Raw genomic sequence first — 26,925 nt, 5'->3', positions numbered from 1 at the left:
TAGACAGTTGGACTGCCTTTTATGAACTATAGAATAAAAACTATAAAGATACCCCCCCCCCCGTTTTTAAAAAGGAAGAAAAGCACTATTTTATTTGTCTTGGTATACTGAAAATTCAGGGGTAGGAGAAGGGAAGGAACAAAATGCAAACTGGAATAGTTTGTATTTAACTTGTTCTATTAAAAACAATGTGACATTTAAATAGGAGCAGATCATTTTTAAATGGACTACCTATACTACAAATCTAAGACAATTCATCTAGACTTATTACTTTCTGAAAATATTTTCTACTTTTAAATGGTCATTAGAATTTTGGGAAATTATAATTTTGCCAAACTTTATTCTTCTCGTGGACACATATATGGACCTGTCTATCAGTTCAGGGAGGGACATCAGTATTACAGAGTTGCAAGTGAGTGAATATATGTGATTTGGTCTCAATCTGTGATAAGGTGATCTGGCAGCGCATGCATGGGCTGTCATGTAGGTAACCGGGAGCTGAAAAAGAGCAGAATTGTTTGAAACAATTATGCCAGAGTGAGAAGGTGTCTCTCAATGCTCTAAATTAGCAATGGGAGTGCAGAGCTAATGCTTGGGGCAGGAGCAGGGCCAGTGTTCTTTAGGCCTGCTTTGGGAAAGCCGCTAGTGGTTCCGTGCCCTTTAGAGTCCATAGCCACAGAGCTTCACGGCTCCCGTTGGCTCCAGTTCACCATTTCCAGTCAAGGGCACCCACTTCCTGTGGCTCCCTTTAACTGGAAATGGCAAACCAGAGCCAATGGGAGCTGCAAGCATCCATGGCTATGGACACGAAGTAAGCAAAGCAGCATAGGCTTGCTAGCAGCTTTCCCAAAGCGGGCCCATGGAACACTTTGAGAATCACTGCTATAAAGGGCAAATTCACCAGTAGGCAGAGGGCTAGCACTAGGCCTGTGAACCATGTAAATCCCCACTGCACAGGGATACATTTTTATCCTAATATATTCCCATCAAAAGGCTTTGCAATATTATGCTCTAGTGATTGTCACTAGGCTAGGAAAGAAATTACCATTTGAAAAAACAGAGTAAGAATTACCATTAGTACTCTTCTAAAGAGTGTGTGTGGTATGATATGAGTAGTATTGGGTTGTATTTTATTTTACAATTTTTCAGGGAAGTGCAATTTCATGAGATTACATTTTCTTTAATATGAACGCACAGTACTCTACTTAGGAAGGAACAGTCAGCTGCACATGCATAAAATAGGAAATGACTGCCTAAGAAGGAGTACTGCAGAAAGAGATCTTGGAGTCATACAGGATCACATGCTAAATATGAGTCAAAAGTATAACACTGTTGCAAAAAAAAAAAAAAAAAAAAGTCAAATATTCTGGGATGTATCAGCAGGAATGTTGTAAATAAGACTCAAGGAGTAATTCTTCTGGTTTACTCTGCAATGATAAAGCTTAAGACAGAGTATTGTGTCTAGTTCTGGGTGCCACATTTCAGGGAAGATGTGGAGAAAGTCAAAAGGAGACCAACAAAAATGATTAAAGATCTAGAAAACAAGACTTGTGAAGGAAGATTAAAAGATTTGAGTTTGTTTATTGTGGAAAAGACAGAGGGGGTAACATGATAACAGTTTTCAAGTACAAGTTTAACCTCCCTTTTCTGGCACCCTTGGGTCCAGAGTAGTCCCAAACAAGGGAATTTGCTGGACCAGGGGAGGTCAGGCCTCCGGGCTCTCCTGGCAAGCTGCCTAGAGAGAACTCTTGAGACCTGATGTCCTTGGCTCACCTGCCTGGGTCTGCTGCCCCCAGCCCACTTGAGGGCTCTGCTCCTTGTCTCCAACCCCACGTTGGGCAGCAGCTGCTCCCGGGGTTCTCCGGCCCTTGGGCACAGCAGTGACAGCTGCTCCCTGGGTTCCCCAGAACCTTGAAAGCAGCTGGACAGCAGCTGTTCCCAGGGCTCTCTACCCCTTGGGTCACTGCCCCTGCAGGCTGCTGCTGACTAAACTGGCTCTGCTTCCAGCCGCTCTCAACCTCTGCGGCTGGGCTTTCTGGTCTAGCAACATCTGCGGTCCTGCCAGACCAGGGATGTTGCTGGACCAGGGAGTCCCGGAGGACAGAGGTTCAACCTATACAAAAAAAGGATGTCACAAGGAAGAGGGTGAAAAATAATGTCCATAACATCTGAGGACAGGTCAAAAAGTAATAGGATTAAATTGCAGTAAGGAAGGTTTAGATTGGACACTAGAAGAAACTTCCTCACTGTCAGGGTTGTTAAGCACTGGAACAACTTGCCAAGGGAGGTTATAGAATTTCGGTCAATGAAGGATTTTAAAAACAGGTTAGACAAACACTTGTCAAGAGTGGTCTAATTATTAGGTAGCCCTGCCTTGAGAGTAGGGGACTGGAATAGATGACTTATTGAGGTCACTTCCAATCCTACACTTTTTATGATTCTAAGAACAACAAGAAAGCCCCAGAAAATTATCTGAAAACATCCAAAACGTTACATGTAAAGTCTGGGGAAGAGGAATCTTGGTATGAAACACTGGAGGTCTGATTCTGCTACCCTTACACATGCTGAGTAATTTTTAGTCCACAAGAAAGAATCATTCAAAATTGATAGAGGTGGCAAAACTGAGCCCTAAGGTTTCTGCCACTCACGTCAATAGGAACAGATGATGTCCAAAATTCACCCCAAAATCAGGCCAATGAAATAGACATTGGTCAAAGTGAGATATGCAAAGTTTAAAAGCGGATCATTACATGTGAATGCTCCAACCAACTCTGCCTGACAGGGATAGTTAGAGTTTTTAATCATAGCTGTAATCATAGATTCTGTAATTTATTATTATATAAAAATCTGTGACTTTTGAGGATTATTGCATGTGATGGGCAGATGTGATATGAAGCAACTAAACTTATTTCACCGAGAACTAGGGATGTTAGATATCAGGTAATTGAATAGTTGTGTAACTGCATGAAATCTTTGCAGTAACACAACTATTTGATAGTTCCCAAAGGTGAGGCCATCAGCCATTATGCTCCTGGCCCCACTCTTGGGGAGTCCCGTGTCACCCTGTGCTGCTGCCTCTGCTAGTTTAAAAACCAGCTCCCCTCATGGACCGGCAGCCTGCAGTGTGGGGTGGCAGCAGCCCCTGTCTGTGGGGGAATCCAAGCTCCTCGTGGACAGAGGCTGCTTCACATCTCCCAGAGCAGACTCTGTTCACAACAGGCTGTTCGCTGTGCAGAGTCTGCTTCGAGGCAGCCTTCCCTGCTCCCTCCCCGCATTGCTGCCTCTGATAGAGGTAGCAACGTGGGAGCTGGAGGCAGGCGGCACCGCAGAGCTGGTGCTGGAGGGAACTTGGCTTTTAAGCTGGCTGCCCCCAGCATCAGCTCCTGTTCCCCACCCCACTTGCTGCCTCCGATACAGAGGCAGCAAGGGGGGAATGCAAGTAGTCAACATGATAAGCCTAGGCTTATATGTTCATTGTCTAGTCAACTACTCATTGACATCCCTACTGAGAACCTTTAGAGTTGCCAACTTAGAACATGGGACTCGGACAGAAATTAGAAAACAATATTCAAGATTAATAGAGGCTACATCTAGACTACAAAGAAAAGTAGGAAAAGATACGCAAATTACATACCACAATTTGCATATCTTTTCTTGCTTTTCTTTTGAAAGAGGCTTTTCCGAAATTTGGTGCATCTACATGGTGCCAAATTTCAGAAAAAACAGCTCTTTTGAGCCATCCCTTCTTCCTCGTAAAACGAGGTTACAGGGATGGTGAAAGAATACGTCCATTTTTTCTGAAATTTTTCCAAAAAAGCGGACGCGTTCCTTAGACATGGCATTACTTTTCCAGGATACCTCCAGTAAAGGGCTGCAGACTAGACGTAGCTGAAGTAGCCGCTGGTTTGGGAGGAGAAGTCACAGAGTATCCAAGGGCACCTCTGATATGCTGCTGCTCCTGCTGAAGCTGAGGCAAGAAAGCCGTGCTGAAGAAATGGCAGAGGCACTCTAGTAACCACTTCTCTTTGCTGCCACTACAGCACTGAATCAGCAAGCAATCCAGCTGCTTTAAATATATGAGGGTATGTCTACACTACCCCGCTAGTTCGAACTAGCGGGGTAATGTAGGCATACCGCACTTGCAAATGAAGCCCGGGATTTGAATTTCCCGGGCTTCATTTGCATAAGCCGGCCGGCGCCATTTTTAAATGCCGGCTTGTTCGAACCCCGTGCCGCGTGTAGCCGCGCGGCACGGGGTTCGAACAAGCCGGCATTTAAAAATGGCGCCGGCCGGCTTATGCAAATGAAGCCCGGGAAATTCAAATCCCGGGCTTCATTTGCAAGTGCGGTATGCCTACATTACCACCCTAGTTCGAACTAGGGTGGTAGTGTAGACATACCCTGCGATATGAAATGGTTTAAATAAGTTTTATTGCAACATAAAAGACACTGAGAAAAATAACACAGCCTTGTATTTCTGTGGCTTTTTTCTCCTCCCTCACTGATCTCTTTACACAATTTACTGTGACAAGCTAGAGGCCCTAAGGGACAAATACCACCTGTCCATTGGCATCTTCTTTAGCAAGCAATTAAAGTGGTTGGAAAGATAGAACAAAATGCCTGTAATAAAGAAAAGGAAAAGCCCAAGATCCTCCACCTATGGAAGGAAAGGTCGAGGCAAGTCTTGCAGCCCTTTTGCAAGCATAACTCTTATTGCAGTCAGTGGGTGTCTTGTTTGAATAAGGACTGTGTGATAGGATGCATCATCTCCATGAGATGGTCTCTGACAAAACAGATCATCACAAATGTGAAACAAATGTGTACACACCCTTATTAGGGCCTCTGATTGCTGCTTGGGCAGAATAAGAATCATAGTAAAAACTACCAGAATTTTTCATTTACAAATGCTGAAATATGACATTTTGACAATATATAAACTTTTTTCCTCAAAACCTTTTCAAAAAGGTAAATTTATTGAAGCAGATTGTTTCCTATCAACAATTTTAATTTCAGTTAATTAGCATTACCCAATGAAAAAATATTTAGTCAATAAACTCCAATAAGCTCAGCTCGTAAGCCTGAATTGTAGAAAAGGACAGTTTTATAATCTGATCAGGGCTCCAGGGATAGGCTATCTATGCATCTCCCAGCTGCCTTAGACTGTCCCATCCTGACCTGGTACTGACCATTTTTGAGGCTGTCAGCTAACTTCAGTGCCTCCATTCCAGTTGGATTTGGGGCTTCTGGAGCCTCAAGTTTAGAAACTGGGCTTATGTTCTCAAACATTTTTTTCTCCGCTTTGAGAAGCTTTATGTCAGTCTTGACATTGAGAGTTTTGGTGGTTTAAATCATTTTAACTAGGAGAGATGTAATTGTCCACAGATAATTGTCAAGTGTGTCATTATTACGGAAGGGGGCTGCGTACAGTTTATTAAAAACCACCCCTGCATGCTTTTGCAAGCAAGTTACTTTACTATTGCCAGATTCTCCATCTCAAAATACAAGCTACTCATTTCAGAACTACTATACTTTATATTTATTGCTTATTTCTCTTAAGAGACACAAATGTATCCCTAATTTTTCTGAAGGCAGCCTGTAGAAGAAAAAGAAAGTGAAAACAGCCATTTATATGCTGCGTAGTGGAAACATATATTAATTGGATCCCTAATTTTTGCAGACATAGTTAACAGACATTAAATGTACAATTTTTCACACAGGGTATTGTTACTAAGCAACTAGAAAAGCCAGATAAGAAAAATAAACACAAAAGTCTTTGTAATCACATCTCACTCCCTGTGGCTAACAGGGTCTGTTTCAGTTCTATTCAGCAGGAGAGTTGGCAGATGCTACAGTGAGATCACTATTTTGCTTTCCTTTCAATAAATGTAATGTAAAGTATTACAAATTTACAACATGAGATTTTAGCCACTCACTGAGTCTGATTTTGCTCTCACCGAAGTCAAAATCAATAGCAAAGCTGTCAGTAAGAAAAACAAGTTCAGTCCCACAATATTCAATCCTACACTGTGTACCTGTTTCCTAGCCCCACAGAATAAATGTCTATATAGAAAAGATTAAACTGATACTATTGTAGTGAAACATGATCATTCTGAAATTCATATATACTACAATTGTTAACATCTTATATTGACCACCTTCTGGGTGCAGCTTTTAACAATCCCAATTTTCAGTGGAAAGCCCTCTGCTAAGAAACTCTCAGGAGGAGGGTAAACTGGGTCTTTTGGGGTATGTCTACACTGCACCATAGGTCGAAATATGTATCTTATTTCAATGCTATTTTGAAATTTGGTGCTATCTACACAGCCTTATTTTGCAATAAATTACTATTCCAAAATGTTCCTTATTCCTCGTGTAATAATGTTTACAAGGATGTCGGAATAGCAAGCCCGTTATATTTCGATATTACAGGAGTGCTCAAAAGATGAGGAATAGCTATTTCGGGATATCTCTAGTGTCCCAAAATAGCGCTGCAGTGCTGTAGCCTCACAGTCAAAACCACTTCACTCCACACAAGGACACTTGGTTCTACTGAGAGTTTGGTTTGCATTGTTTTTTAAACTGACTTTCTCAAAACGCTGAAAGACATGGGTGCAAAAAATGTTGGACTATAAAAAAAATTAAGAGAATTTAAATGGTCTCAAAACATGTTTATAATTAAAGATAAGGCCTTATTTAACAATTTTATTTTTTCAATTCTATGGTCTAATTCTGTTCCCATTAAAGTCAATAACAGATTTAACATTGACTTCAGAAGGAGCAGAATTAAGCCTGCAATGAGGAATGCAGAAGTGCTGTTATTGCTCAAGAGCTTTACAGAGTGATATCATAGTCATTTTATGGGAAAGTATGATTTATGTAGAAGCAAAAATTCACAGCTCTCAGGCAAGGTTTATAGAGCCCAGACTTCCCAGAAACAACAGAGACTGTGTTATGCATTTAGCTGAAAAATTAGGAGGAGATGTATCAGAATATCCCTGCAGATTTTTAAAGACTCTGTAAATACATTTAAATTAATCCATTTCCACTAGCAAGGGGAAGACAAGTGAAGAAAATGTTCAGGGCAACGTGTAAGGGAATTTAGATAACAAAAATTGGGTATCAGTATCGATCAACTGCATTTCTCCATAACTAAATTATAATGGGTGATTAATCTGGTATAACTGACTGTGAAACATTCTGAGATACTTCAATGTGAACTGATGTTATTTACAATGAGCCCTACTGTCTTATTTACACAGGTAGTCTCACTGATTTCAAAGTCCCATTTAGGGATTTAAGTGACTAGTCGACTATATGGTTGTGCTGAGATTCTGCTTTTGAAATACACAAGAGTCCTGGTGAGGTTCTTTGTACATTTCAAAGGCTCAGGTGCTGCAAGGAACCTGGGACCATCAGAGGACTCCCTGTGCTCCGTGCCAGGCTTCCACTTTTGCACTGTAGCAAGAGCCCAGCAGGACTCAGTTCAAAGATGAAGGTGCCCTAATTGACTAACTGAATAGTTGATGGAAATCCCATTGACTATTTGATTAGTTAATTAATCTAAATTTAACATCCCTAGTCCCACTGGCATTTGAAGTCTGAGAGACTATTAGTATGCAAGGTTTGGTCTATATTTTGTACTGCATGTCAAAAATCTCCTTGAGGAGACTGTGAGGTGATTATTATTTTTCATAGCAGTTTCCTGCATGCTGTGAGCTTCAGCAGCTTGGAAATGCCTTGAAATACTAATAATGACTACCACAAAAACAATTCTGTTTTTAAATATAAGGTTGACATATTTTCTTTGACGATGCTCCTGTTCCTGCACCAAACCATCTACTTTATTTTGTAATCATCCTGAGAGATGACAAAGGAAAAATAATTGATTTACTAAGCAGGACTATTTAGTAGGTTTAGGTTTATAACAATATTTTAAAATTAATAATCAATTTAGCTAATAGCTCAGTACGTTGTTCAGACTCCCAAGGACAAGGATAGGTGTCTTTACGAAATGCAGTGGTTTGCTTTCATCCATCAACTTTCAGAGAAATTATCAAGCAAAATTAGCAAAACTACAAAAAAAGGGATGTAGCACATTATCTAGTATGGAAAACTAAGATAAATATTGTAAATAAATAGATATCTGACAGCTATATAATGGTATGTCTACAGTCATGTCTACAAGTTCAGCTTGCATTTGCTCAGGCACAAATCTATAAGGTCATCATAAATACCACATGCCAATGGAGACAGCAGCCAGACTAACACCGTGACTAGAAGTAAGCAGATGCTCCTTCCAAAGTTCTTCCTGTGGAAGGGAAGTGTCACCAGGAGAAATTTAACCACAGACAAGTCAGGCTCAAAATATAATAAATGTAGCACTTGCTTTGAAAAATGACTAGTCAACAGCCATTTCTCTAAAATGCCTGCTTTAGAATTTGTTCTGAAAATATTAATAAAACTCTGAAGAAAACATCAAAACATTTTTCTATATCCCACTATCTTACTGTAAAATTTGGCTACTAAGAAGAATCTATGATCAGTCTTTCTGAAGAGGTTAAACCTGGTGGAGATTAAATATGTGCCCTCCTCCATCTTTCATACTATGTAATATAGGTGCTCCGTTCTCTAACTCCTGTCCAAAAGTCCTCTTAATAGCAGAACACCATTGGTAGGGAGATATAATTGATCACCATGAGTTAAGCAAAGAAAAAAATATACCTGGCGCCAAGCCAAAAACTAAAACATAACTTTCATGCTTTTGTTTTTGGTTACCAGAATCAAGCTTCTGTGGTGGATAAATGGAGTTGGAGCAACAAAGATCAATCAGCTCGTACTAATCTACACTCGGTAAATGCACAGAAGTAAATCATTATAATTTGATGGAACATAAAGGAGACATATCCTGGAAAGTGTCAGTGTAACAGGGTTGCCCTTAATGGCTTAAGGGCCTAGTTCTAGCCAACCCTGATTGCAATAGAGCCATACCAGGGTTGGATCAGGTGATTCCACTGTAAGAGTAGCAGAAAACAGCAATAAAGAAGCCACAGAATGAGAGAGAAAGAGAAGATGCAATGAAGGCAAGTTTGGTGAGAGTTTTTGAGATTGCTGGAGATGGGAGGCATGGTAGGAAGTTGTGGAAGACACACCTCTTAGGACAGGGCTCAAAACCTGCAGTGTAACTGCTTTGTTGTTGTTTCCAATTTGTGTTGATGTATTGGGAACATGAAAAAGGAATAAAAGTCAAGCCAAAAGGACATGCAGAATGAAGCCTGGACAGAAGTACCCGTGAGACTTTTTGATGCAACTGTGATGGGAGAGCCCTAAAAAGGGAGAAATGGTTAGTAGGGCACTACAATGGAATCTCTGGTCATGGGTGGTGCTCAGTAAACAGCAATCCTGTTACAATTGGTTTGGCTGGCAAGATTTGCAACTCCCCTCCCACCAAGAAGGGAAGTGGAAACTAAAGGGGTAAACAAAACAAAACACATTTTCCACTTATTCACAGCAAAAGACTCAGACCTTGTTGCTGACTGTTGCCAAGTGAACAAGAGCTGCAGGAGGCACACCCAGTAGCTACAGCAAGAGTCTCAATGCCAACAAGATGAACAGTTTCTGCAGTAATTGGAGACCTTTAAAGGGATAAGGACAGGGCAGGCTGCCCTAACATTGGCATAGTTGAGGTCGGAGGACAATGTTGAGGATTTTCTCTGTACTTTTGAGTGAATTCCCTGCCTTGCTGGCTGGTTGACTAGGGTGGTACCATTTTTGACCAGAGAGTAAATGTATATTTACACAAGTCACTTTTTTGGAGTTTTTGAGTGGCACACAAACTCATACCCTGAATTGAAAGCAGCCATCTTAGAATAAGACTGACACCAGAAGTGTACTACTCTATAACAAACCATTTGTGCAGAAAGCCCAACCCCCAACAGGTTGTAGGCCCTGGCTGACTGGTGGCTGCCAGAAAAGAACTCTCTGGGGAAAATGATGGACCTAATTGTTTTTGAGCATTTCTTGCAAGTTCTTCCCCTGGGAGCTTAAATGTGAATGAAGCAATTTAAGCTGGCATCAGTGCCAGAAGCAGTGAAAAAGGCAGAGGCCTACTTGGAGGCTGAAGGATCCAAATAGATTGGATCAATGGGACAGACAGAACCACACAAATTTTGAGGAAAGGCCAGTAGCGGAGATACTTTGTCTATGAGGAGGTCTACAGGAGGAGGAAGTTAAGACTAGCCTAGGCCATTGTGCCTTAGAAGAGTGATCATCCGTTCATCTGCTCTTGCTGATTGGTAACAATTCCACAAGGAATGGACACTAGCAATGAGTTTTCAGCAAAGGAAAGTGAGCCACTTCCAGAGGAACTGCCCTCTTATGTAATGTGACTTTGAGGGGAGAGTGTTTTAGCCATGTAGGGAGGCTAGGGTACCCCTCTTTGAGGAGGCAGAAGAGCCCTTCTGAGGTGTGGAATAGAAAGTCATACACAGAATATTTACTTTTTTGAAGATTGGGATCACAGGGATATGGAATATCAGTCTGAGGAGTGCGAGACAGAATGAATCTTGCCAGAATGGAAAATAGTACCCAGGACAGTCTGGCAAGTGTCAGTATCAGGTAAAATTAATTTGCTAGAGTTTATAAACTCCACATATCCAAAAAGAAGGAGAAAAACAAGTGGTTCTGGCCTACTCCGTAAATACAGCCTAGCTTCCATCTGAAGAACAAAGGGTGTGAGACAGATGCAACAGTTAGGTATGCTCTAGACCAGTGTTTCTTAAACTTTTTAAGACTGAGGAACACCAAACAATATTTTTTTTATGAGGAACACTCAAAAAAAAGGTGGTTGTGGGGGAGGGGAGTTATTGAGCAAAAAAAAAAGGGGGGGGGGAGGATTGGGGAGAAGTTATTGAGGGAAAAAAGGTTGCCTGTCCCTTTAAGGGTGGCCATTTTTAACTGTTTTTCTCTTGTCACGGGACACAGTTTAAGAAACACTTTTCTAGACAGAAGAGTCTGGGAAACTGGTGATGGGTCGGGGATAGTGAGAGCCCAAACAGTTATCCAGAGGGCTGATGTACACAGACTCAGACAACAGCTTGTGGAGAGCTGGTGAGCACTGAAATGATAGGATATGTGGAAACAAGGAAGGTGTGGGTAGCTCAAGCTCCCTCCCAGGGGACATGGAAACAGTTAGTTGAGGGGCATCAGGAGATCCTAGAAAAAAAGAGAACCTTTTGATTATGGTGAGCCAACTGAAAGGGGAGAGAGCTTGAACCATGCATTCACATGGATGGAAACACACAAACTGCAGAAAGAAAGGGAAATTCTCTTTAGGTAGAATTTGCCCTGGCAAGGCTCTAATGGAGTTGGAATAGGGAGCGTAACACAATGGCTAACCCATAAGGCCTGTAGAGCCTAGGACTAGCCAATCCTGATTACAAGGGAGTCACACATGGGGTCAATCAGGTAGTTCCTCTATAGGATCAGCAGGAAGTTGGAACAAGGAAGAAGCTGGGGGGCAGGCAGGATATGGTGAAGGGGGCTTTTGTGAGACTGCTAGAGGCAAGAGGCCTCTATTGAAGGGATATGCTGGAGGACAGAGTCCAAGACGAGCAGAGTAATTGCTATGTTGTTGCGACAAGGAGTCCTGTAAGACTAACAGATGTATTGGAGCATAAGCTTATGCTCCAATACATCTGTTAGTCTATAAGGTGTGTGACGGGGCGAGGTCGTCCCCTCGCGGCAGTGCTGCCGCGTCCAGGGTGCTGACGTCATCGGCTGCGCCAGGCAGTGCACCCCGCCGCTGCTGCGCATGCTCCAGCGGCCCAGTGGGTAATTTAAATGCGGCGCCAGGGTGTCTGGAGGGGGAGAGGCGTGGAGAAAGAGGAGAGTGGAGCGAATAGGCAGCAGGAAGAAGGACCTCCATCCCGCCGGGTCCGGAGGAATGGGGGAAGGAAGCGCAGGAGGGCTATTCCAGGGAAGGGTCGCTGGACGACGAACTGGGGGCGACACCCCCAGTGGGTGACCTCTTGGCATCAGCAGCCCCAGCCCTGGGGCACCAGGGACCCTGACGCCCAGGAGCCGTGGTGAAGACCCCACTAGGTCAGAGGGACAACTGCCGCCGCCACAGCACTTAACCACCGTAGGCAGAAGCCCAGGATGGGGGAATCGCCATGGATAACGAACCCCCGAAAGGGGTGGTGACTGTGTCGGTTTGACTCGCCATTCAGGTACAGTCCTGTAGCCAAACCTTTGAGGGTCCTGGGGCTCGGAGCTCGGGAGGGCCCGAGTTCCCCTACCCCATGGTACGTGGACGGAGGGACTAAGAGGGGCGAAGGTCAGAGCTGGTCCTCGAAACTGACAGGGCTATGGCCCGACTAACCTCCCGTGAGGAGGGGACATAGGTGGATGGTACTAAGAAGCACACCGCAGTGAGCAAGCGTAGGACCAGGACTTTTAGTTAATCTGGTATATATAAGGAAAACAGCTCCCCTGGTAATGAGGTGGGTCCAGGCAGGCCCAGCCCCAGGGGCCAGAGAGCTCCACCTGGTGGAAAAGGAGCCCACAGTAAGCCTGGGACGGGACCCTGCTGTTTGCTAGGAGGGGAACCCCCGTCCCACATATACCACGGGGAGAGTGGGATAGGTGACAAGGTGCTGCAGGATTCAGGATTCCTTGTTGCTTTTGCAGATCCAGATTAACACGGCTACCCCGCTGATGCTATGTTGTTGTTTTCGGATTTGGTTTGGGGTATTGGGAAAATCACATAAAAGCCTGACCAGAAGGGCCTGATGGGTAAAGCCTGGTCAAAAGGGCCTGTGAGACTGCTTGGTGGGAATGTCATGGGAAAGCCTCAAAGGGGAGAAATTGTTAGCAGGCCATTGCAGGCACACCCCTGACCATGAGAAGGTGCAATACTGCTAAAGGGGATCAGCTTCAAGCATGTTGTCATTCAATCTCTTGGAGCCTCTGTAGTGTTGAAGTCACTTTTCTCTTATCAGCTGCCTACTTAGCATGTCACATTAACTGACAAACTTCCCTATTTACAGACATGGGGGAGGCATTTTTCTAGGCTGTGGGCTTAGTTTAGGGAGCATTATCTGTGTCATCTGCATTTCAAGAATTTTGCAAGAAGACCACACTCCACCCACTGTAATGACTACAGCTTTATACATTGCTACTGTTACTGCCTGTACTGCCTAACAATTAAAATTTTGTTTCAATATACCCGATTAAATCTAATTTAAATCAGTAAAATGGTATACATTCTATTTTAAATTTGCTATGATTTGCCAATGGATCCCAAAGTAATATACCGTTCTAAACAGATAATACTACTGAAGAGCAATTGCCTCCAGAGTAGACAACTGAGACAAATGAACACAGCACAATAGTGTATAGCATGGACAAATTTTAACCGAGGACACAGACACACACGTAACTAGTAAACAAACCTCTATCTATAGTATCTTTAGTGGTAATTTCTGCAGGGCTAAGCCCAACCTCTCTGTGCGAAAGCTCAACTTAGGCCAATATTTTTGCAGGCACAAAATGAATTATGGGTACATGATCTGTATCAATGCACCTCTCTCCTCTGTACCAATGATCAGGTTGTTAAAGGTGTTACAATTTAGATGTCTGCTAACAACTGAATTGGGGGTATAAAAATTCTAGTACAAATTGTGTGTGAAAAAATTGAACTTGCAACATAAAGCCACTGTCGGAAAAACTACCCTGACACATCTACAGAGAGTAGATAGGACCCTGGTTTTTAAAGTGTGATCTGGAAAGCCTCGGCATTGTACTGATGATTTTTCAGAGGTACACTGGAATGAAAGAATGAGTATATGTATGGTATTCAGATTATTTGGTCAGAACAAATCACCTAACCTCTCAGCTTTAGTTTCTTGGGCTCACAGGTATGTTAAAATAATTACTTAATGATTGCAGAGGTAACGTGCCCTTTAAACATATAAAGCACTGTATTGAACCCTCCATTTACTCTCTTGGAAGAATGAAATGCTACAGTGACATAGAAAAGATTTATAAAACATTGAAGACAAAAGTGCAATGATGCCAATTATTCAGCAATGCGAATGTTGGAAAAATTCACACTGGATAGCATTTTTGTTTTTGTTGTTTTTGACTTTAGGTTTTCTAGAACAAAGGAGATTTTATTTCAATAGATAATTATTCAATAATTAGAATCATTCTACCAGGTAAATAGCCTTTTAAAGAGGCTATAGTACAGTTAAGGATATATTATTATTAATGTTTACTGCTTCTAATGATAAATCAGGCTTTGTGTTTTTATTTCTTATCTGTTCAGCAAAAGCTGAATAATCAGACCTCAGAGAATTTCAAATTTTGGCAGTGTAGCACCGGAGAAAACTTTATCATTAGGTCTTTCCAAATAAAACTCCGAACACTCCCCCGGAGACCTACTATACAATAAATAACGTCATAGAACCCAAGCCATATTGTAATATACATGAAAAGGGGTTGTATTTTTCCCACTTCCTTAAGTTTACAGTAATCTTTAACATATTTTCCTAATCAATTTCATACATCCAGATCAGCCAATCGTGACTTTTTTGGCATATTGTAGCTGAGAGTGTTATTACCATATACTGAAATACCCAGAGCCTGATGCTAACTAAGCCTCCTGTGAGAGGCTGAGTGCCCTTATCCCTCATTGATCTGGCTCTGTGATGATCTTTGAAGGGACACCTCCTTTCATCAATGTATCAGTTATCAAGGAACAAAAGCTAGACCAGGGATTCTCAAACTTCATTGCACTGTGACCCCCCCTATTCTGACACTAAAAATTACTTCATGACCCCAGGCAGAGATTAAAGTCAACAGATGTGCCCTGGTGCGCAGCTCCAGCAAGAGCTGGCTGAGCTGCAGCAAAAACTAGCAGGGAACTATTTAAGGATCTGGCAGGGACCCAAATTGCAGTAGGACAGTACCTGTAAGAAATTTTAAGTTGCTTTCACTGCTGACCCCAGGAGGGGAGACCAAAGCCTGAGCCCGAGTGCTCCAGGTGAAGGGAGGCGCAAAGTCCAAGTCACACCTCTCTAGGCAAGGAGTTCAAAGCTGAAGCTCAAGGGCTTCAGTCCCAGTCAGGGGGCCTGCAACCTGAACCCCACCCTCAGTGCTGAAGCTCTCAGAACTTTGGCTTTGTCCCTAGGCAGTGAGGCTCAGGTTTTAGCCCCGGGTCCCAGAAACACTAAGCCAGCCCTAGTGACCCCCCTGCAAAGAGGACAGTGGACTCGCAACACACTTTGGGGTCCCGACCTGCAGTTTGAGAACCATTGAGCTAGACTGTGACTTGGGTTTACAGGCCACATGTGGGGGTGAGGGCGGGGGCAGGGAGAGGGCAGGGAAAATGGTGAAAAACTCAGTTATACCCCAATTTCTTAGCCATTTAGGAATGTTAAATATCGATTAACTGACTAATTGAATAGTCAATGCATTTTGCATCAACTATTTGATTAGTTAATAGGGTGCCTCTGTCTTTGAAGTGTAGCAACAGCCTTAGGGTTGTTGCTACGTTTCCAAAATGAAAGCGCCGCATAGAACCTGGGATCAGCTGAGGACTCTCCCGCTGGACCTAGGCTCCATGTGGCACTACTGCTTTGAAACGCCATGGGGAGCCCGATGCCAGGCTCTCTGTTGAGTTTCACAGCAGCAGCACCACATGGAGCCCTGGCTGGCCCCGGGTTGCCTCGTGGAGCCTGGGGTCTGGCCATAGGCTCCATGCGGTGCTGCTGCTTTGAAGTACCCTCTTCTGCTCCCCCTGACAGAGGCAGCAAGGGGGGGAAGCGACTTGTTGACTTTCTGATAAGCACTTGCTTATCGGATAGTCAACTAGTACTTCACATCCCTATAGCCAGTACTGTTGAGTCAGCACATAATGTGTATATGTGTGACAGGGAGTTATAAATTGCACCTTGTGACGAACTGGGCCGGGTCTGGGCATAGCTGAGGGCATCCGCTCAGGGCAAATTGCTCAAACTCGGGGCTCCTTACAGCTCCAGACTGGAGACCTTCCCAAACAGGCCACAAACCAGTCATGCCGAGCGCTTGCCAATCCTGTCCCAAACACCCTGACTTCCCAGAAAGCTGGTCACATACAGTCACTTGGTTATCAAACTGCTCCAAGTCTCTGGCTTTTTCTGCCTCATCTGAAACAATCCTTCATCCCTCTGAGACCTCTCCAAAACCATCCACATTAGATCTTTCTAAATCCAAGCTAGTGGAGTCACTGTTAACAGACAACTTCTGTCCATCAGCTACTGAAACAAGTGTCTCACACATCAAGCTGTTGCCTTTCACAGGCAGAGCTTTCTCCTGAATGCCTTCTCCAAGCAAGGCACTGTCACCTCTTTCAGTCCCTGCCAACTGCTTGCTAAAAACACTGCAAGGACTCTCTTCCCCACAAGCTTCCTTAAGCAACAGTTCACCTCCCCCTGGTCCTGCAGCAGCATCGCTCTGCTGAGCCACACTCAACTTCTGAGATTGTTTTACTCCCTGGATCACCTCTGGCCCATCAGGTGGATTCCTAGACAATCCCCCTTCAGGCACACAGACAGTCTCACAAGATCCAAGGTCAGGGTATGTCTACACTACCACCCTAGTTCGAACTAGGGTGGTAATGTAGGCAACCGGAGTTGCAAATGAAGCCCGGGATTTGAATTTCCCGGGCTTCATTTGCATCTTGCTGGGCGCCGCCATTTTTAAATGTCCGCTAGTGTGGACTCCGTGCCGCGCGGCTACACGCGGCACGGACTAGGTAGTTTGGACTAGGCTTCCTATTCCGAACTACCGTTACTCCTCATTTCGGAATAGGAAGCCTAGTCCAAACTACCTAGTCCGTGCCGCGTGTAGCCGTGCGGCACGGAGTCCGCACTAGTGGACATTTAAAAATGGTGGCGCCCGGCAAGATGCAAATGAAGCCCGGGAAATTCAAATCCCGGGCTTCATTTGCAACTCCGGTTGCCTACATTACCACCCTAGTTCGAACTAGGGTGGTAGTGTAGACATACCCTCAGAGACATCTTCCTTCTCTTTGTAACTCTCTGGACTGGCACCCTCAAGGCTCTCTGTCCTAGCACCAAGGGTAGGAATCATTCTCTCTCTCTCATAAGCCCTTGAACCATCTGATCTTCTGGCAAGATGCTGACTGGATCTACCCAAGTCACAGCATCATTCACCCCAGCAGACACAACCTTAGGGCCACCCCCTTTCTGGGCCTTAGCTGTATCCAGTCCCAACTCTGGGACAACAGCACTGCTCTCAACCATCACAGACTGAGGGGCACCTTCCTCCTACACAGACAGACAGACAATCAGAGACAGTTTCTCCTTTGTCACAGCACCCCTGGCTATTCTCAGGTACACAGCTAGTGACTGAGACAGCTTCTTCTCTTCTCAGCAGCCAAACTGCCAGCTTGCACATACTGTGGCTGCTCACACTGTGCTCCCTCAGACAAATCACTTCCAGCGTGTGCAAGTTCAGACTCCCAAGCATCACCAGGTAATGATCCCCTCCCCAGAACTTTATCTTGTTCCACAGTGTGGAATCTACTCTGGCCATTCCCTGCAACCTGCTCCAGAGAAGCAATGTCCTGACTCCTGGGTTCTCCCTGCCCTGCTTCTGACTCCAGCCTCACCTCTGAGGCATCAGATAAGCCCTCAGAATCCTCAGTCTCAGACACACTGCTCCCCTGCACAGACACACGGCCATCTACCTCAGGCTTATATTCCTTCCGTGATCTGGTTACCACATTAACCTGGCAAGGCACATCCACTATTTTATTCCCCACCAAGACCTCATACGGAATCAAATCCCAGACAGCCAGCAAAACCTGCCCCCTAAAGCCTTCCCACTCGAGATGGACTTTAGCCACTGATAGGCTCACCGAGTACTCAGACAATGCCATTATTGTCACACATTCCCCGGGCTACATATCCTCCGGTTTCACCAGGTGCCCTTTAACCATCATGATATGAGAGCAGTGTCTCGCCAACCCCTACATTCGACTCCATTGACCTTCGCCTCCCCCGTAAACTCTTTGCTGCCCTTCCACGCCTCAGTCCTGACATACCAGGTGAGCTCACTGCCTTCCCCCACACCACCATAGGTTATTGGGTTAACATTAGCCACTGCAGTGCTCATACCTGGACTCAGGGTGGCATCAGAGGCCTCGCTGGGGTCTGCATGATCTGCTTGTGTGCACACCATGACAGGGTTGGTGCTTATGGAGTGGCCTGGAGCTGCTCTTCATGTCTGGACAGTCAGGCCTTATATGGCCAGATCTGTCACAGTGGTAGTATTTGGCCTGCTTATCCTTGGGGTGAGCAATCCTGTTCTTGGGGCTTCTCTGAGCTCCCTTGTTAGATTCAGGGCAGGGTCTTCTCTTGAACCCCTTCCTTCATCTAAACTGTGGTGAAAGATGCTGATTCTTCCCCAGGGGTCTGTGCCCTTCCCGTGCCCTATTTTGGGTATGGGCATCTGCAAACTCTGCAGCCTGTAGGACTGACTCAGGCTCCTGATCACACACAGCTGCCCTGACCTGGTCAGGCACAATATTCAGAAACTGCTCCAAGATGATCAAATCCAGCAGTTTCTCATAACTCCCATTTGCTTTTGTCCCCATAACCCACTTTTTAACAAAGCTCATCAGCTTATGAGCACACTCCACATATGTACAATCACTGGACATTTTAAAGCTCCTAAATTTAACCCAGTGGGATTCAAGGATAACCTGGAATTGGCTCAGTGCATAATTTTTAAACCTGTAGTCTAAAGCTTCTTACTCCCCCAGTTCATTAAATATCTCCTGAACTTGCTAGTCAGTCTGGTCATCAGGACAGGCATGCTCTGGTCATCTGGGATCTGGTTCATGTTGCAAACAGGTTCAAAGGTGGCCAAAAACTCCTCAATATCCTCATTATCTTTGTAGATGGGACAGATCCTTTTCCAACTCTTGTTGGCAAGTGGGGGTGGGCTCTCTGGTTGCTGTATCTTATGTTGCTCTTTCAGTATTTGGAGTTGGAGTCGCTTGGAATTCTCCTCTGCCGCCAGCTCTTCTGTTCACTGTGCGTGGGCCGCTTTCTCCTTTTCTGCTGATGCCTCCATCGCCTCTCCACGTATCTCGGCCAGGGCCCTCTCTTTTTCCGCCGCCACCTCCATCTCCTGTCCACGCAGATCAGCAAGGGCTCTCTAATGTTCCAGCTCTACTCTCTTCAATGCCTGCTGCTTTCTAATTTCTTCTGCAACAGCATCCGTGGCATCTGGTGGGAGCCACTCTCTTGCCTGCTGGTCATTCTGCATTAACTAAGATGTCAGCTGTGACTTAGTAGCTTTATTCCTAAAGTTAATGCCTTTCTCTGAGCACAAATCCTTCAGTCTCTCTGTCCAGACTCTCATACTGTTGCTGACTCATTTCTGCTGCTCTTTAACCAACCAAACTCTCAACACCCAAAAATCAAATTTAGACAGCGTGGGGTCCTAATCCAAAGCTCAATTGACCATGAGCCACTGTGATGGACCAGGCCAGGTCTGGGCACAGCTGAGGGCGTCCACTCAAGGCAAATTGCTCAAACTCAGGGCTCCTTACAGCCCCAGACTGGAGATCTTCCCAAACAGGCCACAAATCAGTCATGCCGAGCACTTCAGCTGCCAATCTGGCCAGCCAGGAGCCCCACGAGCAAAACCCCTCTGGCACTCCAGCTCTTCCTGTGCCCCAGTCAGCCCTGGGCCTAACACACAGATGAGGGGTTTTAGAACCCAACCTCACCTACCCTGATTGGATTCTCCCAGTCCCATGAAACCAGCCACAGGTCCCTGTCAATTTACACTCTAGATTTTACCCACAAGATCATGCTGAGCTAATCCCTTAGAATTTAAAATCTAAAGGTTTATTACTAAAAGAAAGAAAAGCATGAGAGTAAGGTTGTTAAGGAGAATACATTACATGCATCGAATCACTCGGTTCTCGATACATGCTCTTATCAGAGATGTTATAAACTGCTTTCTTAAAAGTCTCTGGTGTACATCCTATGTCAGGATGGGTCCACTGTTCTTCCCGGCTCGTCGTTCCCTGCAATGCTGCATCTGGGATCAGGAGCTGAACTCAAGACAAGATGGAGGGTGCCATATGACACTTATATACCCTCCTGGTGTCTTCCAAGCTGTAGCAGGTCATGGCAGGTCATATGGTCCATTGACCTATCCTTGTGTCCAAAGTCAGCAACCATTTTTCTGGCTGGCTTGCAGGTATCCAGACATTTCTCAGGTGTGTCTCTGGCACTTAGAGATCTATGGTCTCTGGAGCCTTGCTAATTAGCATAGCCACTGGCTGAACATTCTTTGCCCATTGCTCTGCCTCAAACAGAGAACCTTCCAGCATCAACATAGAGTACATATTTATAACTCCACACACAGATATCATACAAGTACATGAATAGCATATACAGAATCAGTAGAACATAAGCTCTCATTTGACACCTCACATGGCCCCCTTTATACCAACTCTTGGTGCAACCCCCAACCCCCCACGGGTACAGCAGTGACCTGTCTGATCCCCTTAAAATCCAGTAACGTGACACACCTCTGTGCCTTGCTTCTCACCCAAAATCTTTCTATACAACTTTTCCCCTCTCTTTTGCAAAGGGTTAAACCAACTGTGTGAAATTATCTGATGAGAATGATTTCAACTTGGGTCCATCCTCGAACACCACCCATCTCCCTCCTTCAGTCTGAACTTCAATTTGCCTTCATTATCCATAACCATGGAGTTCCTGGTTGGAAATTGCTTTGTCCTACCACACTGCCAGTGTGAGTAAAACTCTTAGTGCTACGCATAACACAATTCTTCTAAACATCAGTTTGAATCTTACCCCATCACGGCTTTGTTTACTTTCATCTTGATTGTTCAACTCTCTTTCTCTATGACTCCACTAAATGTCAGTTGTCCAGGCTCCAGCACGTACACCATGCTACTTTTAACCTTATACATATGAAGAAGTACAGCCACATCATGCACATCCTAAACACCAGCTCTGCTCTCCAATTCAAAATTGCTTCCTTGTTCATAAAACCCTTCAGACTTGCTTTAGTCTGTCTCCAGGACCTTGTTTCTCAGCCTCAGCAATGGCTATCATTTCACACACTGTTGCCATCGTTGGTCTTAGAGATTCTACCCTGCATCTCTTGCTCTGAAACAGCTTTCAGTATCCCTCCATCTCAAACACTCTTCCTCTGATATCAAATCTCACATAAAAAAGAAAATTTTTTCTTTTAACTTGCTCTCTTTATTTTTGCCTCTCTTCTCCTATCCAATTATAAAACTGCAACTGTATTAAGACAGGAGTGGGCAAGAGAGCCTCCACGGGTCAGATCCAGCCCACCAAGCAGGTTGATCCGGACTGTGGACGCCCTATCACTCTCCTACCCCCAGGCCAATCAGGGCCCGGGGACAGGGGAGTGTTCAAAATCTTCTCCCGCCTTGCAAGAGGCATGCAGCACTTAGAATAAACCTCCACCTGTTCCGCTGGCGGTTCACTCCTGCAGGGTGGGGGCAGGGAGCGAGAGACTTTGCATGCTCCTCCTGCCTCCAAGCCCTGACTGACCTGGGGGTGGAGACAGCATGCGAAGTCTCCTTCTGCGGCCAAGGACATGGGTGCCTAGGGGAAACCACTAATTGTTCTGAACAGCTGGGGGTCCTCTCTGGGGGGTAGGAGCAAAGACTTCATGCGCTCCCCCACCCCAGACCAGTCAGTGTCTGGGGGAGCATGGAAGTGCCGGGATGGGACAGGGGCACTTCAAAAATTTGTGAAGTGTCCCCCCCCTTCTAGAATTAGTGCTCATTCCTGTATTAAGATTGCTCCTCTGAAAAGCATTTTTGGGAAGAAGATTGTATAAAAGCTGCTGTACAAATAAAAACGTTCTTTTTATCTTTCAGATATTTTATTTTTTCTATCTATATTTTTTAAATAACTAATACTCTTTTCATTTTTTAAAAATTAACTCCCTTTGATTACTTAATTTTCTTGACTAGTGTAAGTGACGAATAATATTTTAACTCCTGTACAAAAGAGGAAAATGATTAGTAAAGACAGAATCATTAAATAATATAGATGTTGACAGAGACACAGCAAAGGCCAATATAAATGAGGGGAATGACCCCGTTTTCTGGGGGATCTGAAGCCAACAGCCATCACTATCTGACAAATTGTATTCCCTTTTACATTTTTCAAATTCAAAAGAGAAATGGATGTACTGAAATGTATCATGACTCTTTGGCAAAATAGTATCTTCACGTTACCAATATGAGGCTGGTGCAATAACTCTTAGTAATAAAGTTACAGCTTTTGCCTTCAAAATGAACCAATATTACACATTTAGGGTGCGTCTACACTAAGGATCTTAAATAGTGGTTAACTGTCTAGTTGATAGGCACTTCCACATTCCTGGGGCTCTTGTACATTTCAAAGGAGGAATGTGGAACTCCGCCTACAGCCCAGAGCCACTGGGAAGTACTGCTGACTCTGGGGCTGCATGCAGCTGATTCAGAGGCTCTTGTGAATTTCAATGCAATGGAGCCTGGGTCAGCAGGGGACTCACAGTCCCCCACTGACGCTCGGCTCCATGCCACGCTGCATGCTACTAGAAGCCCGGGGTAAGCTCGTAGCTGTAGATGTAGCCTTACTTACTGCCAAATGCCTTCTACCCATTTCTATCCAGAGATAGTGAGAAAATATCTACATTCCATGGCTCTTATTTATAGCAATATATTGTATGATCACTGTTCCTGTATTCTTCCTAGGATCTCCCAACATGTTACCATAAAATCAATGATGAGTAAAAAATGATGAAAAGTTTTTTATGACTGTAACATATTGCAAGGCACAGCAATAGGTATTGTGCTGTAATGGATATTTCATTGAGTTGTCTCATGTTCAAGTGAGGCAACATGAACCTTTTAAATAATATCCAGGTAATCTGCATTAATACTGCCTTTACTGCAGTGCACTGCGGTATCAGGAAATATTTCACTGTTGCATCATGATGCAATGTAACCTGATAGCATCTGTCATTTCCTAGATAATGAAGAATGTATTATAGTCCCTGTAACCCATGCAGTTACTACAAAAAAATTCAGGATAAACAATCACATTATAAAAAATGTGGAATGAAATATGTAATAACTGAAATAACACCAGCAGTATTCTTTTCCTGGGTTAGACATACCACCCACCATTAGTTTGAGTCCAGAAAAAACAGCTCCACTAAAAATGGATTTCCACAATCTTAAAAGTTGACTGAGCAGTTATACAAGTTAGTAATAAATAGGCTGAATTCCCTAGATAATTCTACCCATACTTACTCAAAGAATCACAATTATGTTTCTTTCTATAAACTTAGATTTATAATACTCTACGAGACCAGCTAAAACACACTTTTACACAGCTTTTATTATAAAAATACATAACTCGCACTGCAATTTGATTTATATAAAGTGCATTTGATTATTAATAAAAGTTTGTATACTGTTTCACTGAATTGTGTTTATGTAAGTCAGATAAAATAACTTTTTAGGATTATACTGGTAAATATTACTGCATATTACAAAAATGTAGATGCATTTTTCATTCTGTATATAAAACACGAGATTTGTATTGTATTTGTGTATAATTTCTGAAAGACAATTTTAATGCATTATGCCTTCAATTACAAATACTGAAAAATAGTTGTTATATGCATCAATAGTACATAGGATCCATTTAGTTTCTAACCACTACATAACTGTGCAGTGAAGACCACTGGAGGTGACATTTGCTGCAGCAAATTGCAGATTACTGCAAGAAGCCAGTATATTTGGCATTCTGATATAACTGATTTTCCTGCAGCAACCCACAGCACCAAGGAACTTCCCAATGGGGTTTTAATATATAAAATGTTTTAGCAAACTATGTTTATATGTTCTGTTACAGTATATGTTGCTTGTATTTTATAATATAAAAACGGCATTTTGTATGAAGGACAACTGCACGATCGCTTCAGTACTCGGTTATGGTACCAAAGCAGGCAACAGAAATAAACCTCCATGCAAAAGATGAGGTATCAAAATGCAGTAATGCACGTATCAGTGATTCATAGCGTTATAGATCTCTCAGGACACGGTTTTTGACTTGTGTCCCTGCATTCGCTCTTTACAAGCTATATTGCACAGCACGTCTGGTAGCAGTAAAATACCAGACACCAGTGAGAGTTCCCCCCTCCCCGCAACATTTGCTTAAAACAGACTTGAGCAAATAAAAGTTCTTGGGAATGCAGCTCGCCCCCCGGCAATCTTGCAACCTGCATGCACGGGGATGGAAAGTGCCGACGGGTTAGGTTTTGTGTCAAGACGACACAAGACCAATCTGCCCCTAACAAAAGAAACTTCTTTTAACGCGTGCCCAAGGCAGAGCCAAGCCGCAGGCGGGGCTCTGCCTAAAGCAAGCAACGCTTTCGGGAAAGGACCGAAGGGTAAGACGCTACTTCACCGTGTCACTTCTTTTGCGTGTTGTTTGGCGTCCCAGCGTCTTGTCTCCTCTTCAGAAGCGGCAAGAGGAACGAAAGATCTTCAGCTCCCCGGGGAAGGCAGCAGCCGGCGGGCAGATGCTTCACCGGGCTGTTTCTCTCTGCACGCCTGGTTGGTCCCTCAGCGGTGCTCTCCTCCCGCGGCCGCCGCCCCCCACGCGGAGCAGCGCTCTCTGCCCGGCTCCTGCAAGGCAACTCTCCTCCTTCTACCTCCTCCTCCTCCTCCTCACTCCTTACTGTACCTCACCGCAGCCATTTTCGCTCGCCCCTCTGCAGCAGCTGCAGCTTGTGTGATGTCATCAGAAGCCAGCAGCCAGCCAACTCCAAACCCCAAACCCCCCTGATGAGCAGCCAGCAGCAGCAAACTTTGGGATTCGGCCCCTTTCCTCCTCCTCTGCCTCCTCCCACCCCTGCTGCAAATTGCCACGCGATGGGCAGCCATCGCCTCGGTGTCAGCAGCCGTCTTAAAGCAGGGCATTTCTGGGATGCAGGAGCGGGAGGTGCGCAGCACGGCGCAATGCTGCAAGAGCCGCTCAAGTCGGGGGCCCTCTCCGCGCTCCAAGCCAGGACTGCAGCTGCGGGCTGCTGCTGATCCATCCGCACTGGCTCACGCTCCCGGCTGTGTACAAGCCACCGCCGGGGGGAACCCGCGTTGCTGCTGCCGCCGCCGCCTCCTTCTCGTCTGCTGAGTCATGGACTGAGATCCTCTCGCTGCTAACTCACTAGCACAGCTCGGAGCCGTGTCTGGCTGCAGCCATTCCGGCGCGCGCGGAGCGAGGAGAATGCTGCGCCTGCTGCCTCGCTAAGAAATCTGCCCCTCTCCGCTCCGCGCTGGTGTCTGCGCGCCAAGCTCAGCCCCGCACCCACGCGCTTGAACCATGATCGCCGCCGCGTTCTTGGTTTTGCTGCGACCTTACAGCATCCAATGTGCCCTCTTCTTGCTCCTGCTCCTCCTGGGGACCATCGCTACGATTTTATTTTTCTGCTGCTGGCACCGCAAGCTCCAGAAAGGGAGGCATCCTATCAAATCCGTCCTTTCAGGGCGCTCAAGGAGCCGAGGTAAGATGCCGAGTCGTCCTTTCCCAGGAAGGAGCCAAGGAGGAATTTCAGCCTCATTAAATACAAATAAATCCCCAACTCCCCTCCCAGGCGGGCTCATTTTCTGCCTTGCGTATTGTTTGTAAAACAACGCATAGCGCTCCTTAGCCACAGTTTATTGGGGCTTTAGAGAATTCAAGCTGAGTCTTCCAGGACTGCGGCAGCCTAGTCTCCACCCCTCCCTTAACGAAATCTTAGCTGGTGGGAGGAAAGTAAGAGACTCTCTCGGACCCCCTGATTTCTCAAGTACACTGAACTTCACCAGCCACTTCCAGCATATGAATTAAATATAAACGCCTGATGCAAGTTGTGCTTGGAGACTCAGCTCTCATTCAAGAACCTTCAGAAAACAATCAGTGAAATCAAACCCATTAACTGAAGTAAGTCTGAAATTAAGCCAGATGCAGTCCTATGTCTTTCTCTTTTCCTTCCAGATGCTGTAATGAGAACTCATCATTTTCGCTCCGAGGTAATTTATTTAGCACGCAATTTCAAGGTCAGAAGAAATTCTCTTACATGTGTACAAATTATTAGTTTTTTTTATAAAATCACTTAACTTTTTATTTTGCACACACAAAAAAACGTTTTTCACTGCAGCATTTCACAGAACATGGTAATGGTCCATTTCATGATAACTGATATTAATTAATATTAACTGGCCTGGTTAATGAAAATTTAAACAGTTGCTTACTTAAATAAAAGCACTGTTTGTTTTAGGTGTCTGTTATAAGAATGATAGGTAAATACATACAAATAGTTGACACAAATACATAGGGCAATATGGAGATATGCATGACAGTATGAATTGACCTACCATAGCTTCCATTTCTTTGCTATATTGTCAGTGGTCACGTGTTTTGCTGAGTTGCTATTTCAGATTTCCAGCTTCATTGGAAAACTCAGTTGGAGCTGAAGATCAGTACATTAAGAGAGGAATAAGACTTGACAACATTTTATTTTCAGTTATTGTGATTGTGCATTCCTAGGTTAAGGGTCTTTCAGCTCTCCTGAATCAGTGGTAAAGAAATTGGTTGGTTTCCTCTACTCCGCTGGCACCACCAATTAAGGTATACCTTAGGAGAGGGAGAGAAATTCTGTTTCTGTTCCTCCTCCCCATGGAGAGGATGGGTCTCCCTCAGCCAGGGAGTTTCTCCTCTCTCTTATCTAAGCAGTGCATCAGCCAATGCTGCCAACAGCTGAGTTCTCAGCAGTCTTCTGTTCTCTGCTTTACAG

General features: G+C 44.6%; 2 protein-coding genes across 21 annotated transcripts in view; one reads left to right on the top strand and one right to left on the bottom strand.

Annotated features, from left to right (window-relative positions):
- The window catches only part of BEND6 (BEN domain containing 6), a 42,365-nt gene extending 17,669 nt beyond the window's left edge, over positions 1–24,696 (bottom strand). For all 4 annotated transcript variants that reach the window (XM_075923665.2, XM_075923666.2, XM_075923667.2 and 1 more), the window contains exon 1: positions 24,558–24,696. The gene's annotated coding sequence lies outside the window, so the exon portion shown is untranslated. The remainder of the gene's footprint in view (positions 1–24,557) is intronic.
- Positions 24,697–25,472: 776 nt separating this feature from the next.
- The window catches only part of DST (dystonin), a 466,993-nt gene continuing 465,540 nt past the window's right edge, over positions 25,473–26,925 (top strand). For 11 of the 17 annotated variants that reach the window (XM_014571373.4, XM_075923662.2, XM_075923641.2 and 8 more), the window contains exons 1-2: positions 25,473–25,653; positions 26,127–26,188. In XM_014571373.4, the coding sequence (XP_014426859.3) occupies positions 25,473–25,653; positions 26,127–26,188 (243 nt within the window). The remainder of the gene's footprint in view (positions 25,654–26,126; positions 26,189–26,925) is intronic. The other 6 variants (XM_006110983.5, XM_025182427.3, XM_075923642.2 and 3 more) reach the window with 1 other exon arrangement.

The sequence above is a fragment of the Pelodiscus sinensis genome, chromosome 3, assembly GCF_052426305.1.
Source record: "Pelodiscus sinensis isolate ZL-2025 chromosome 3, ASM5242630v1, whole genome shotgun sequence".
Lineage (NCBI taxonomy): Eukaryota > Metazoa > Chordata > Testudines > Trionychidae > Pelodiscus > Pelodiscus sinensis.
Note: the sequence above shows the minus strand (reverse complement) of the source record. Positions and strands in the feature narration are given on the sequence as shown.